Source organism: Phocoena sinus, chromosome 4, assembly GCF_008692025.1.
Source record: "Phocoena sinus isolate mPhoSin1 chromosome 4, mPhoSin1.pri, whole genome shotgun sequence".
In the NCBI taxonomy this organism is placed as follows: domain Eukaryota; kingdom Metazoa; phylum Chordata; class Mammalia; order Artiodactyla; family Phocoenidae; genus Phocoena; species Phocoena sinus.
This window is the reverse complement of record NC_045766.1, coordinates 21,807,975-21,821,338: the sequence shown is the minus strand read 5'-3', so window position 1 is coordinate 21,821,338 and position 13,364 is coordinate 21,807,975. Positions and strand designations below refer to the sequence as shown.

At 36.9% G+C, this 13,364-nt stretch overlaps 1 protein-coding gene across 7 annotated transcripts in view; it reads right to left on the bottom strand.

Annotated features, from left to right (window-relative positions):
* Positions 1–5,724: 5,724 nt before the first annotated feature.
* The window catches only part of SLC25A36 (solute carrier family 25 member 36), a 41,294-nt gene continuing 33,654 nt past the window's right edge, over positions 5,725–13,364 (bottom strand). For 4 of the 7 annotated variants that reach the window (XR_004349632.1, XR_004349634.1, XR_004349635.1 and 1 more), the window contains 2 exons: positions 11,655–11,944; positions 5,725–9,629 (listed from right to left, as the gene is read on the bottom strand). Coding sequence is in view for 2 of the 7 variants with exons in the window: in XM_032630047.1 (XP_032485938.1) it covers positions 9,436–9,629; positions 11,655–11,944 (484 nt within the window). In the remaining 5 variants the exon portion in view is untranslated. The remainder of the gene's footprint in view (positions 9,630–11,654; positions 11,945–13,364) is intronic. The other 3 variants (XR_004349633.1, XM_032630048.1, XR_004349636.1) reach the window with 2 other exon arrangements.

Here is a 13,364-nt window from a genome sequence, read left to right as displayed (position 1 = left end):
GGATGCTTTTTTCTCAAATTTTTCTCTTTGCCTTCGGTTATCTAATTTCACGACTTTGTGTCTAGATAGGGGCCCATTTTTATTTATTCTCTTTGGGATTACCTGGGATTTTGAATCTGTGGAGTACTGTTCTTCATCAGTTTGAGAAAATTCTTAGCCTTTGTAGCTTCAGATGATCTCTATGATCCGTTTTCTCTCTGCTTCTCTGGGACACCAATCAAACATCTATTGGACTTGCTGTGTATCCTGCCTGCATCTTACTCTCTCGTAATTTCTTCCCCTTTGCTGCATTCTGCATTTCTTCTGCTCCATCTTTCAGTTCCACAATTCTCCTTCAACATTGTCCAACTGCGGTTTAAATTTTGTTTTTCATTTCTAGAAGTTATATTTGGTTTTCAAATCTGTTCTACCATTTTTAAGCGGCCCATTCTGTTTTCAAGTAGGCCTTATATTTTTAAAAGTGTACTAGTTTGGCAATCTTTATTTGATAACTCCAGAATCTGTTTTTGTTTTTTTTGGTGGGGGGAGGACAGGCTGTTTTTGCTTCTATTTTGAGGGTTTTCCCCAGTGGTGCAGTCTCATAGGCCTCGGAAAACTCTGGATGTGGTTTTACCACGACCTGGGATGAGGGATGAGGATTGCTTTTTCCAGGAATGAATGGGATTTGCTTCTGTTGTGCACTTGAGATTTATATTTCTGGAACCACTTTCATTCATGACCCGAGGGTCCCCCTCCCCACTCTAATAATGCAGATTTGGGCTTTAATTCTGCTCAAGGGTCAGTACTTATCTACAGTCTCAGGGATAGGCTCTTTTCCTCTTTCAATTTTTCTTCTCAGTTCTGCTCAGCACCAAGGAAACTTTGTCTGGTCCCAAGGGGGCAGAAAAAAGAATCCAAATGTACTTCTGGGGTCCCAGCTTAACGGGAAGGGTCTACTAGGCTCCTCAACTTAGGGGAGGCCTGCTTGGTCATCTGCTTCTGTCTCCCTTGTTCTGAAAGGCTATCAAGATTATAGTCAGATCAGCAAACACGTCTAAGTGCCTATTAATTTTATAGGTTCTTGCTGTATCTTGGATTTTGGCCTGCTTGTTCCTCATTATTATATTAACTCTAGGATGATAAGATTTTTGAAGTATTTTATCTAGTATTTTAATTGCACTCATTAGAAACTTTGGCCCTAAAACGTAGCCCATTATGCAGGTAGCAGAAATCAAGATCTTCACCTTGTTTTGATGTTCTTCAGTTTCACTATGTGTATAGGCATGATTTAATCCTACTTAGGATACACTGTGATTCGTGGATCATGGATCCATGTTTATCAACTCTGTGGATTTTACCTTTTAAAATATTGCCTCTTCTCTATTCTCTTCATTACTTTAATATAATGTAGTATTAGACATTCTCATTCCATCCTCCATGTCTCCTAACTTCTCATTCATACAGTCCTTTTCTCTCTCTTTGCTGTCTTCTAGGTCAATGATTTAGATATACCTTACAGTTTAAATCACTTCACTTATGTCTAGTCCATTTTTGACTTATCTATTGAGTTGATGTCAGTTCCTGTATTTTAACTTTTGGTCTGTTTATCCCTTATGTTTCTTATTGTATGCTCATCTTAGTAATTACAGCTACTCTGCATTTTCTCTCTTGACATTTGGAACCTATTAAGTGTTTGACAGCGTTAAATGTGTTGTTTCCGTGTTTCTGTAATCACTCACAGTGGCTGGTCTTAACGTGTTCGGTGATCATCAAGTAATGCTATGAGAATTCTGTAGGCCTAACTTGGAAAGTTTTCCTCTAACGATTTGATTCTACTTCTACTGGTATCCCCATCCTGGAAGCACCTCAGCCTGCTCTGACTCCCCTACTCTTCAGCCCCAGACCCCAAATATAACTGCTCCTGGTCATCTAAGCTGCAGCACCAGTCCCTACCCTGATTGATCCAGATTTACTCTAATAGTTTAGCTTTGGGCTTGGGGTAGAGGAGTGGAGGGGGAAAAGTCCTTGGGGAACCCTTCTATTTTTTTGCCAGCAATGCCTTAAGAAGCATGTTCTAAGATTAGCTGTCACGGAAGAGGTGAGTTGCTCAGAGGTCCAGCTTACTCATGATACCACAATCAGATATTCACTTGTGAAACCTCCATTTTATATATTTCTTGAAACATATTAAGCATGACTACTTTATGAACTGTACTTTGATACTTCCAGTATCTCAAGTCTTCATGGGTTTCATTCTGTAGCTTTCACTCAAAATTTACTCTTTTCCTTAAGTATCTTTATTTCACGTTATTTTAAAATACGTTTAAAGTGAACAAATATTAAATGTACAGTTAATGATTTTCATATTGTGTACACACCTATTTAACCACTACCCAAATCAACATGTGAGAGATGGCCATTATTCCAGAGTTCCACTAGGCCCCCTTGTTAGTCAGCTCCTCCCCCACACCTTCCAGTAAACATTAATTGGGCTTCTATCATGTTGAGTAGCTTTGCCTGTTCCTGACCCTCACATAAATGGAACAGAGGATATACTATTCTGTGCCAGGCTTCTTGCATCTAACATGTTTTTGATACTCATCCATGCTATGGCATGTATCAGTAATTCACATCTTGCTTTTTGTTTTGCTGTGCAGTATTGCAGTGTATGAACATAAAGTGACCTTCTCTTGATGACCACCTTTAGTAATAAAGCTGCTATGAACATTTGAGGACAACTTTTCATTTCTCTTGGGAAACTTTTCCTCCCCACCTGGTAATAATTCTGGGTGATACAGTGGATATAGTTTTAAATTTTCCTAGAAATGGCATCTTTCCAAAGTAGCTGTACCATTTCAACACTCTAAACAACAATGTATGAGTCCCAGTTGTCTGAACATCCTCGGTATGATGTTTACTTGTCATTGTACAGGGTGCACTGTAGGGTTTCCTTGGTTCTAATTCATTAATCATGTTAAGTATCTTCTCATATGCCTACTTTTTTGTAAAGTGGCTGTTCAGGTCTTTACCTTAAAAATTTTCCTTATTAAATGTCCTGTCAGATATACTGTGAATATTTTGTCTGTGGCTGCATTTTTACTTTTAATGGTGTCTTTTAAATTTTGATGTTTCTTCTTTTTAATGGTTAGTGCCATTTTTTGGTAAACTTCAATCCTTGCCTACTCCAAGGTTGCAAAGATATTTTCTTCTAGGTTTACAATTTTAATTTTTACCTTTAGACCTATCATCCATCTTTTGTGTATGGTGATGTAATTGTTCATTTTTATTCATATTATTGTCTAGTTGTCCTAGCATACTTATCAGGGGTGTGGAGACAAAAAGCAAAACAAAAAATCAGTATATAGTTTAGAAAGATATAGATCAAATAATCTGGGCCACTAAAACTCACAGTTCATACAATTTTCATCAATCTTATTGGATAATCTTGAAAGCTAAGGTTCAGAAGTAGCAGTTGAAAATGGACTATTCTTGACAATGAGACTCAAGGAGGAATTATGAGGTGGTTTTTTTTTTGTTTTTTTTTGTTTTGCCATACACGGGCCTCTCACTGTTGTGGCCCCTCCTGTTGTGGAGCACAGGCTCTGGACGCACAGGCTCAGCGGCCATGGCTCACAGGCCAGCCGCTCCGCGGCATGTGGGATCTTCCCAGACCAGGGCACAAACCCGCGTCCCCTGAATCGGCAGGAGGACTCTCTACCACTGCGCCACCAGGGAAGCCTCTATGAGGTGCTTTTAAGAGTAGGGAACTGGGTAACAGAAAAGGAGGGTCTAGCACTAAATTTTGTTGGGCTAGATGTAATGAGCTCCTTTGAATTTGACTAGGTTTAGAATCCTGGATCTACCACTAGTTTTCAAAATGTCAAGACAGTTACTTTTGAATCAATTCCCAGGAAAGAATAAATTATTTTTCCTAATGGGCTATTAGAAAACTTTGATCTTTACTTCAAGGAACACCCCTTCCTGTATCAGCCCATATTTCCATCCCTGTTTCAAAGTCTGGGTAAAAATACTATTTTTTTCCAGGCAGCCTTTCCAGATTTTTCTAACAGAATTAATCACCATGACACTTCAGAGAAAATACAACATCCCTGAGGTTCACAGGTAGTATAATTGAGGGCTGCCCATCTAAGACAAACTGAACCTATTTGTTAAGTCTGATTTTCTATGATGCTTTGGAAAAAAAAAAATCCACTGCTGTTCCAGTAGCCTCAGGACGTAATCTAAGCTCTATATAGATCAGTTTCAAAGACAGACAGGCCATGTTGTTCCAGTTTACTTACTGAGCTCCATTTCTCATGACTCCCCAATGTTTCATTCTAAGCCAATCCCCATCTATCTTTTAGTTTTTTTTTTTTTTTTTTTTTTTGCGGTACGCGGGCCTCTCACTGTTGTGGCCTGTCCCGTTGCGGAGCAACAGGCTCCGGACGCGCAGGCTCAGTGGCCATGGCTCACGCACTGCCGCTCCGCGGCATGTGGGATCTTCCCGAACCGGGGCACGAACCCGTGTCCCCTGCATCGGCAGGCGGACTCTCAACCACTGCACCACCAGGGGAAGCCTTTTTTTTTTTTTTTGTAAATCATCTCAGTGTCATCTCAAGTGCTGATGAATAACCTAGTGTAGTGAGTAAACACGAACACCCAAATTGAAGAAGACCAGCTGTAACTAACAACCCTTTAAATATCATGTGTCTATTCACCCAACATACAGGCTTTTGGGAAATCACATGAAATCACTGTATAAACACAGCACTCTACAAATTTACTGAGTTGACTCCATACATAAAGGTAGTCAGGGGGTCTGTGCAATGCAAAAAATTAACAAAGGAAATCATTTAACTACACTTTGCTTGCTTGCCTGAGTATCAGTTGTACAGATGTCACACTTGAACCTTAAGAAATCATTAACTCACAGATTCCTTCTTCTATCACAGCTCCTGATATTTGGTAACGAACACACATCCACACAATTTACACCTGGGACATTTGAGCTAAGTCATACCGTTATTTTGCCAATATCTTCACTCTACCCACCATTTCAGTCTTCAGTGGAAAGAGTACTGTCAGGAGGCCAATTTCAGCATTATGTTGACAAATGGAACATGACAAATTTGTCCTGGTTTCCTTACTAACAAAACTAGGCGGTTTGATGGTTGCTACAATTTGGGAAAACCTAAAAAAACAAAACAGACAAAATATAAAGTGGGTAGGCACTACATAACACTTATACCTGTGTCACTTGTATTTCAATCTATCATATGTGGATTCATTTGGTTATTGTAACAAGTTTCCAGCTCTTTACCTTTAATATTCTTAGCTTTCCCAAAGGCTGAAATTAAAACAAACAAAAGCTCCTACTGTTAAAAAAAAAATTACAAGCTAGGAAGGAATCAATCAAATGACCTAATCAGGCTCCAATTTCTCAAATATTCTTTGCAAATTAGATATTTTGATACATGAAATGTCCTGGATTTACAGATCAACAAACCTGTGGAAAATATGCAAGAAAAGAAATTTCTTCCTGAACTATGAGGGAGTGGGATTATTTGACCTTTCAATTCCTAGAGGTATCTATCACTAGGTCTAGCAGGTAGGACCCTAACACTTAACTTGAAAAAAATGGCCATGCACTTTTGTTCTACACATTAATCCTAAGAAAGTACGATTACATTCTCACCATACCAGAGTATTAGGATACATTATAGAAAAACTGAAAAACGAACACCGGATTTTCATATGCATATTTTAATTTTTGGAATTTTAACAATTCAAATAAAATTCAGCTAGTTAACATAAATACAGAGTAAATGCACATAATTTACAGCCACATACAGGAATTCAATAGCAAATGTCACATAAATGGTCAAAGGATATCAACTCTTTGAAGTCGATTATTTAGCTATGACTGACAGGTCATAATTTAATGGTTCACATATGCAGGGGTACACATTCAAAATGTTTATTAACACAAAAACTGAGTAAAACTAGAATTTTCAGTTTCTAAAAGGAGTAGCATAAAAAGCAGAGTGTAGATTGAGAAATATAAGGGCACAATGGAGATTTGCGTGGGCCGAAAGTTAGTACATTGTATTAAATACTTTTATATAGTTAAAATCCCCTTCCAATTTAAATCATTTAGAAACATCTATATTCTTAGGAATGTTAAAGTCATGATCAATACTAGAGGAGAAAAAGGCTGAACTATTATTTACCAGCCCCAAAGGGGTCCCTATACTGCTAACAGTCCAGGCAGAAGAGCATGTAAACAACAAAAGACAGCACGAACAACGCTGGAAGGGTAAAGGATAAACTGATTCCTAGCACTTAAGTCCTTCAAGATCAAATCAGTATTTGTAGTGATCTAAAACAAAATCTAAAAATGGTGACGTATTTATACTCCAGTAAAGAGTAAACACGCATTATTCCTAACAACCCAAACTCAGCTGGTCCTAATAGAATAATGCTATTCCACAATGGGCATTTGGTTTTAGGAGACAAAAGTCTGGATTAAATAATTTAATGATATTCTCTCTTGGTGTCAGAGTTAAAAAATCAATTGCTTGAGGGTCCCATCTAGTAAGATTGGTTCCACGAAATTACATACATAAGGAAAACCAAGACAAAAGCTTTGGTGATACAGTTTTTTCCCTGGATTTAAAAGCACTGTATGGTACCCCACAATCACAGGTTGGTCATTCTCAGATTTTTGACTTTGAAATCTAGTAAACTGTTTCTGTAAGCCACAAGTACCAGAGTTCCTATCTGCTGCTCTATGAGTATGTTCTTTCAGTAGGTACCACTTTAACCTGAAAAGTTCAATTTTCTGAGACAATTCTCCAATAAAAGTACATACCAATTTGAAGAGTGCTGACTACCTCTACACTAGAAATAAAAAGCTATCTGATAGAAAACAGATGAAAATAAAACACAGTTTAAAAAAGAAGACCAATGCTTTTTGTTTTTTTTTCTTTTTAAACGTTTGCATCAATTAAAAAAAAATCTCCAAAGAAATGTTTCAAAGACAAACTTTATGTACAATTTTTATATAAAGTTTTCTTTTAAAATTATCTTTGTCATACATAAACTACAGCAGATTGTACTTTGGGGGGAAAAAACAAACTTCATTGCTCCTTTCCAGTTGTCGCACAAAGAAACAAAGTCTGAGACTCTAAGATCTTTTCCTTCCAGCACGTAAATATACTCACTTTTAAAAGCTGAAAAAAATGCACTAAAGGGTCAATACAAATACAAACAGGAATAGAATACGAGTTCATCCTTGAAGGACACTTGTTATGAATTTGCTACAACTAAATAAGATGTTCCTTAGCTGCTGGTTTTTATATCATTCTTAATCATTTGTGGGGCATTCAGATCACTAAGATTAGAGAGTCTCTGTCTGACATTCAATACAACTAATGTTTACAGATCTTCACAAGGCAAATTGCACTGTATTAGGCAGTATAAGTGGCACATGAAAATGAAAACACTATATATTGACACTTTCTTTACAGATTTAAGTTACAAACCCCATTACTGTTTTTTTGGGGTGGGGTGGGGGGCATGTTCCTCACAATATATGTCAAAGCTGAAATTCACCATAAAAGGTATTAATAATCCCAAAGGTAATGAAACTGAATTTGCCTTTGGTCTCCAAAGAGATTGGAATATTTTAAATTCCAATCGAAGCACCTCAAAAACATCCAGTTACTGTTGATTGCAAGGAAGTTAAGGTATAGGAATTTAAGAGGGCACTGTGTCTCACTGGTGACAGTGGAGAAAGCTTGCAATGACATGCTATGATTTTTTTATATGTTAGGGGCACTACAGTGTACATAAGAATACTTAAAACATTTATAGTAAAGATCTCCAAAATATACCTAAATCCCAGAAAAATGTTATGAACACTGTTTCTGCCTAATACATAACCAATACTTAAAAAAAGTAATCTTGGGAATTCTCTCCTACTCTCACTCTCCCTCCAAAAAGGCCACAAAGTGCATTCACAAAAAGTCATTCTTAAGATAAAGCCATTGCACAAAATGTACAGTTCATGTATACTGAAATGACTACCACACTGGAGTTTAATTGTATAAGTTTCATACACCAGTATAGCAACATCCATAAGCGAAAGTCTTTTAATTGAATTACAGCAAGTATCTTCATAAGGGCCATACATATAATACATTTAAAGTATTAAAAGGTGCAGTTGAACTCAACAGCAAAATGTAAAAGCTATATCCTGTTAACACGCTTAATCTGAATTAACTTGAATCTTTCTATGATTTACCATTCAAGAAATTCGGATGGAATAAATTCCTTGTCCAAAGCAGTTTGTTCATTTATAAAACTGTAAGTTAATTAGGATCATTACCTGCCCAATCAGATTGCAGAGGGCCCTTCCTCTATAATGTTTATGCTGCCCCAGGTATTTATAACATCATCTTAAAAAAAGAAAACACCTTGTAAGGACAAAGCTAAAAATTACCATTTTCTCTACTAAATAAATGCAATGTATGCAGAGCTTCTGGAAATAATTCAAAGGTTCAAATTCTTAATGTGAAACCAAATAGAGAAACATTCAGAAGCAGTAAATGTTTTCCATTTTAAGAAAATGATACCTAGGTATGGCAGGGGATAATTCAAGTTCATAATTAATAAGTCACTGAAAAGACACTGCATTCATTCATGTATCATTAGGTTAGAAAAGATAAGAGGACATGCTCAAGTCACTGAAATAGCCAAGAATCAACATTTTACTGGTTGTGTCCCAAACTATTACCATTTGAGTTGATACATTAACAAACAATTTAAGTGTTCACATTATGCTAAACATAAAGCACCTGTGAGCAGTGGAAACCAAAACATTTTAAAGCTAAAAATAAACATGTTTAGACACTACTTCATTTGTCGTCAAAAACACTGACTACTAATCCCAAATGATTAACTTTAAAATATAGTGCCAGATCCTCTCAAGGAAATGTGAAAATACTATATCACTGTTATTTTTCAATTTTATAGGAATTATGCAGAAATTAGAAATTTATGACTGTCAATACTATCTTTGGATAGTTATACAGTTACAGATGGCTCTGTCTAGAAAACTGGAAAAGTGCTCATGGAATAAACACTATACTCTGATTGCCATAAATCAACAAAATGCCAACTGTGTCCTGTGGACATGGTAGAAAAAATGGCAATTTTGAAGAACGAGCGCTTCTAAAGGCTTTTTCTTGGAGGCAGCCAAGGTTTTTTTTCACATTACTAAGAAGACTAAGTAATGTGGTTATGATTACTTTAATTCCTACAACCAAACTTCCACTTAGGTATAGTTCCATGTTCCCACACTATTTTCCTTCTGTCCACCAAGCTGGCTTCGGTACTCCATGGTCCACTGTATCTTTTGGTCTTCCCTCTTTATAGTACAGCAGCCTGGTGGTGCTATCCGTTGAGCAGGTAGACCACTAATTCATAGGTGGCCATCATAATGGCTGTGTTTGGAATCTGTCTCACCAGATGAGTTGTCAGACCACGGTAAAGAGACCCATAGCCTTCTTCTTGAACAAGCAAAGACAGTGTCTGAAAAAAGGATCTATATTTTGTTCCCTCCTCACGCAGTCTTGTTCTTACAACTTCTGTATGGGAAAAAAATAAAGTCATTTTATTTAAACACCAGTGTGATATCTTTATACCCCTCCTAATACTGGACACATCTCATTTATCAGACTGTAAGTGTAAGCTCAGGATAAATGAGGAGTAATTTTTAATGTGCAACTTATTGAAACTAGTTACCATAGCCATGTCTTTCACCAAACTCCTAAGCTAGCTGGCTAAAATCACATATACTAATTATAAAATTTCAAAGGTTCCTGAATGGTAAAAGACAGAATAAACAAAAATATCAGCTGTATACTGGATATAGATAAAAGGGAGAATAGATGTGATAAATAAAGGTAAAGTCGGAAAGAGAACAGAGGTGGTATCAAAGATGAATACAAAAAGATACAGTGAGAAACAAGCAGGAAAGATTTTTAAGAAGTGGACATTACAATGAAAAAGTAGAATTATTAATTTATTCACAATGGTCCACATACACCAACATGAAATTTCATGTGGATAAGTCTGAAAATGCTTAAAATACTAGTGTCAGCTAAAAGGCCACATCTGGGAAGCAACCAGGCAAAAATCATAAACCTTTAGAGCTGTAAAGGATCTTAAAGGTTAGTCTAATTTTTCTTCATTTTAAAAGGTAAAGAAAGAAATGGGGGCTACTAAGAAGTTTTAGTCAGCTGAAGGCAGAGGCTGGGACAAGAATTAAGAGTTTAAACTGAAGAATCTGTTCTTTCCACGCCCATTATTTTTCAAACTTTTTCAACACAATGCTCCTGATGGGCCTGAGGGAAATGGTTGAAAGTAACTTTCACTGCAAATGTTAACATTTGAAATCTCCTGCGTCCTGCCTTAAATATCCATGTCATTTATATATTTCACTCCAAAATACTGTTTATAAACTGTACCTCTTCTTATAATGATATCATCTCACTTGAAGAGACCGGGTGCTTGCAATTCCAAAACCCTCTCTCTCTCTCACCTGAGCAGGTCACAGTCCCATAGGAGGCCAGAACCTACCCAATGCTGCTGGCACTGTCCTCTTTTGATTTCTCTTAAAGAAGTTAGGAATGGCCCTCAGGAAACTGGAGGTAAGCTGACAGTCCCATTTTGTTCAAGAGTTGTTTTTATTCATAAATTACGTTTTAGAGCAAATACTCATTTTCTAGCTGTATTTCATTTTTCCTGACAGAGCTTTAATCACATAGCCTTAGCTTTACAAAGGTGACTGTAAACATTAATCAGCATAACAAAAGTGAAGCACTTAGATGAAAAACCCAAACCAAACTAAACCCTCAAACATACCAAAATCAAAGTTTACACTTTAACAAAACAACAAAAATGTTACAAAAAAACCCTCAGCGTGTTACAGAGAAATTCTTAAGTGGTCTTCTTAGTTATTAATGAAAAAGGCTAATATTATAAAACTTAAAAAACGGAAGTTTTAAAAATCATTAATATATACTTATTTGCCAACATGAAACAATGCAAAATAACTTGGGTCTTTGGGATTATAGACTTCAATTCAAATTTGAGCTCCACCACCGAGTAATTAAGCTATGTGACCTTGAGCAAGTTACTTAATCTTAACATTTCCGGTTTCCCATCTGAAAATGAAGACAACTCTGGTTCTGTCCTGGAATTATCTCTAGACTTGTAAGTACTCTGCACGATCTTTGTGCAGATTAGCAATAATGTATACTGTATATATGTACGTAGTAATAAAGTATCTAGTATGGCACCTACATCCATACCTTTTTAAAAAACAGAAACTTGCCCAAGTCACCTGGCTGGAATCTGACTCTGGGCTGAAATCTGACTGTCCAGAGCCCATACCTAATCGCCACCATGCTACTATAGCATACCTACACTGACCTATTAAAACAGCCTTACGTGACTCACACAGGTTTAATCCCATTACGGTTAACTGTATTTAGTTATACTGTAATTCAGTAAAATTATAAATACTCTAATAAGTTGGCCATTGGCTGGGGTGGGAAAATATTTCTGATTTAACAGAAGATTACTCATATACATTCAAGTCCTCTTACCATGTGGATATGCTATAGTTGTGGCACACGTTTTTGAGGTGGCAGCAGCTAGCATCATTCCCACAAAATCTGATGCTTCTTTTACAGACCCTTCTTCATTTTCCATTGTAGAAGCAATCTTATATTCCAGTAGTTTTTGCTTAATACTTTCATAAATAACAAAATGGATAACAGTCTCGGATATGCCAGCATATGAAGCAGACATGCCCCTATAAAATCCTCTAAGTCCATCTGTCTGATACACTTTACGGACACACTCAAAAGCGCCCATTCGCTTTTCCCCACGGTTCCTGAAAAGCAAAAGGGAAAAACCTTATTAACAAAAATAAAGCAGTATAGGTTTTTAAATAAAGTAAATGAAATATATAGAAATATGCCACTCTACTAAAGAATAACCCTCTTTAATTCATGAGGAAGTAAAATCAGAATTTTAAAACATTCATTTTAGATTTCCTATTCTTCTGTCCCAAATTTGTCATATTAGACAGGTAACATATAGTTTATTTTACTGAATGCAAAATAACTACTTTGAATCTTCAGTTTCATTGAAGTCTGACTGTATGAATAAGCAACAAAATCCACTGTGACTGTGTTCAAACACACTGTGACTGCAGCTCAAGATAAAAACAACAAAATAAACAAAAACCCCGCACATTATATTAAATGTAGTTCTAAGTAAGCTGAGTCTTTTCGCATTTAATAATATATAAAAAGAATGACTGGGACTTCCCTGGTGGTGCAGTGGTTAAGAATCTGCCTGCCAATGCAGGGGACACGGGTTCAAGCCCTGGTCGGGGAAGATCCCACATGCCGCGGAGCAACTAAGCCCGTGCGCCACAACTACTGAGCCTGCGCTCTAGAGCCCGCGAGTGACAACTACTGAGCCCGTGTGCCGCAACCACTGAAGCCCTCGCGCCTAGAGCCCGTGCTCCACAACAAGAGAAGCCACCGCAATGAGAAGCCCGCACACTGCAACAAAGAGTAGCCCCTGCTCGCCGCAACAAGGGAAAGCCTGAACACTGCAACAAAGACCCAATATAGGGGAAAAAAAGAAAAAAAAAGACTGAGACACCAATGATAATAGAATATCACAAAGCAAGGAGTATAATTAAGCTAATTTCTGTGTACCTGGGGGATTCTTCCAAGCCCACCCAGTTCTTCCCCAAAAGTGACTGGGTGACTTTAAATCAAATTTCCTATGATCCTTTGAAGGTAATGGCCATATCTTTCACCTCAGTAAATAGTGAATGAGGACTTCTACAGTTATCAAGTATTTATGAAGCACTGTGCCCAAGAAAACTTTCTTAGTGCTACTTAAGGGTGCAGCATTTACTCTTTTACAAGTATATAATTTTGAGTTTGTAAAAATATTTACTACCTTCATTATGATTCCCCCAATAGAACTTTATCTGTAAGAAATGGGTTTAAATGCCACCCACGGGAAAAGAAATAGAAAACTTAAACTATTTATAAATTATATACAACTGGATAACATAACAAAATAAAACCACAACTAAGACACCTACCTGATAACCTACAGATTCCTCCAATTTTATAAACTAATAATTGTCTTGAATCAATGACTATCCTCAACTAATGGTACTGAATAAATAGCTTCTTAGTTGAATGATCCATGCAACCAACTGTAATTAGTTTCTGCTGTCAAATCCTTTCTTACAAGGAAGTCCAGGGCTGTGAGTCCTCAAGGTC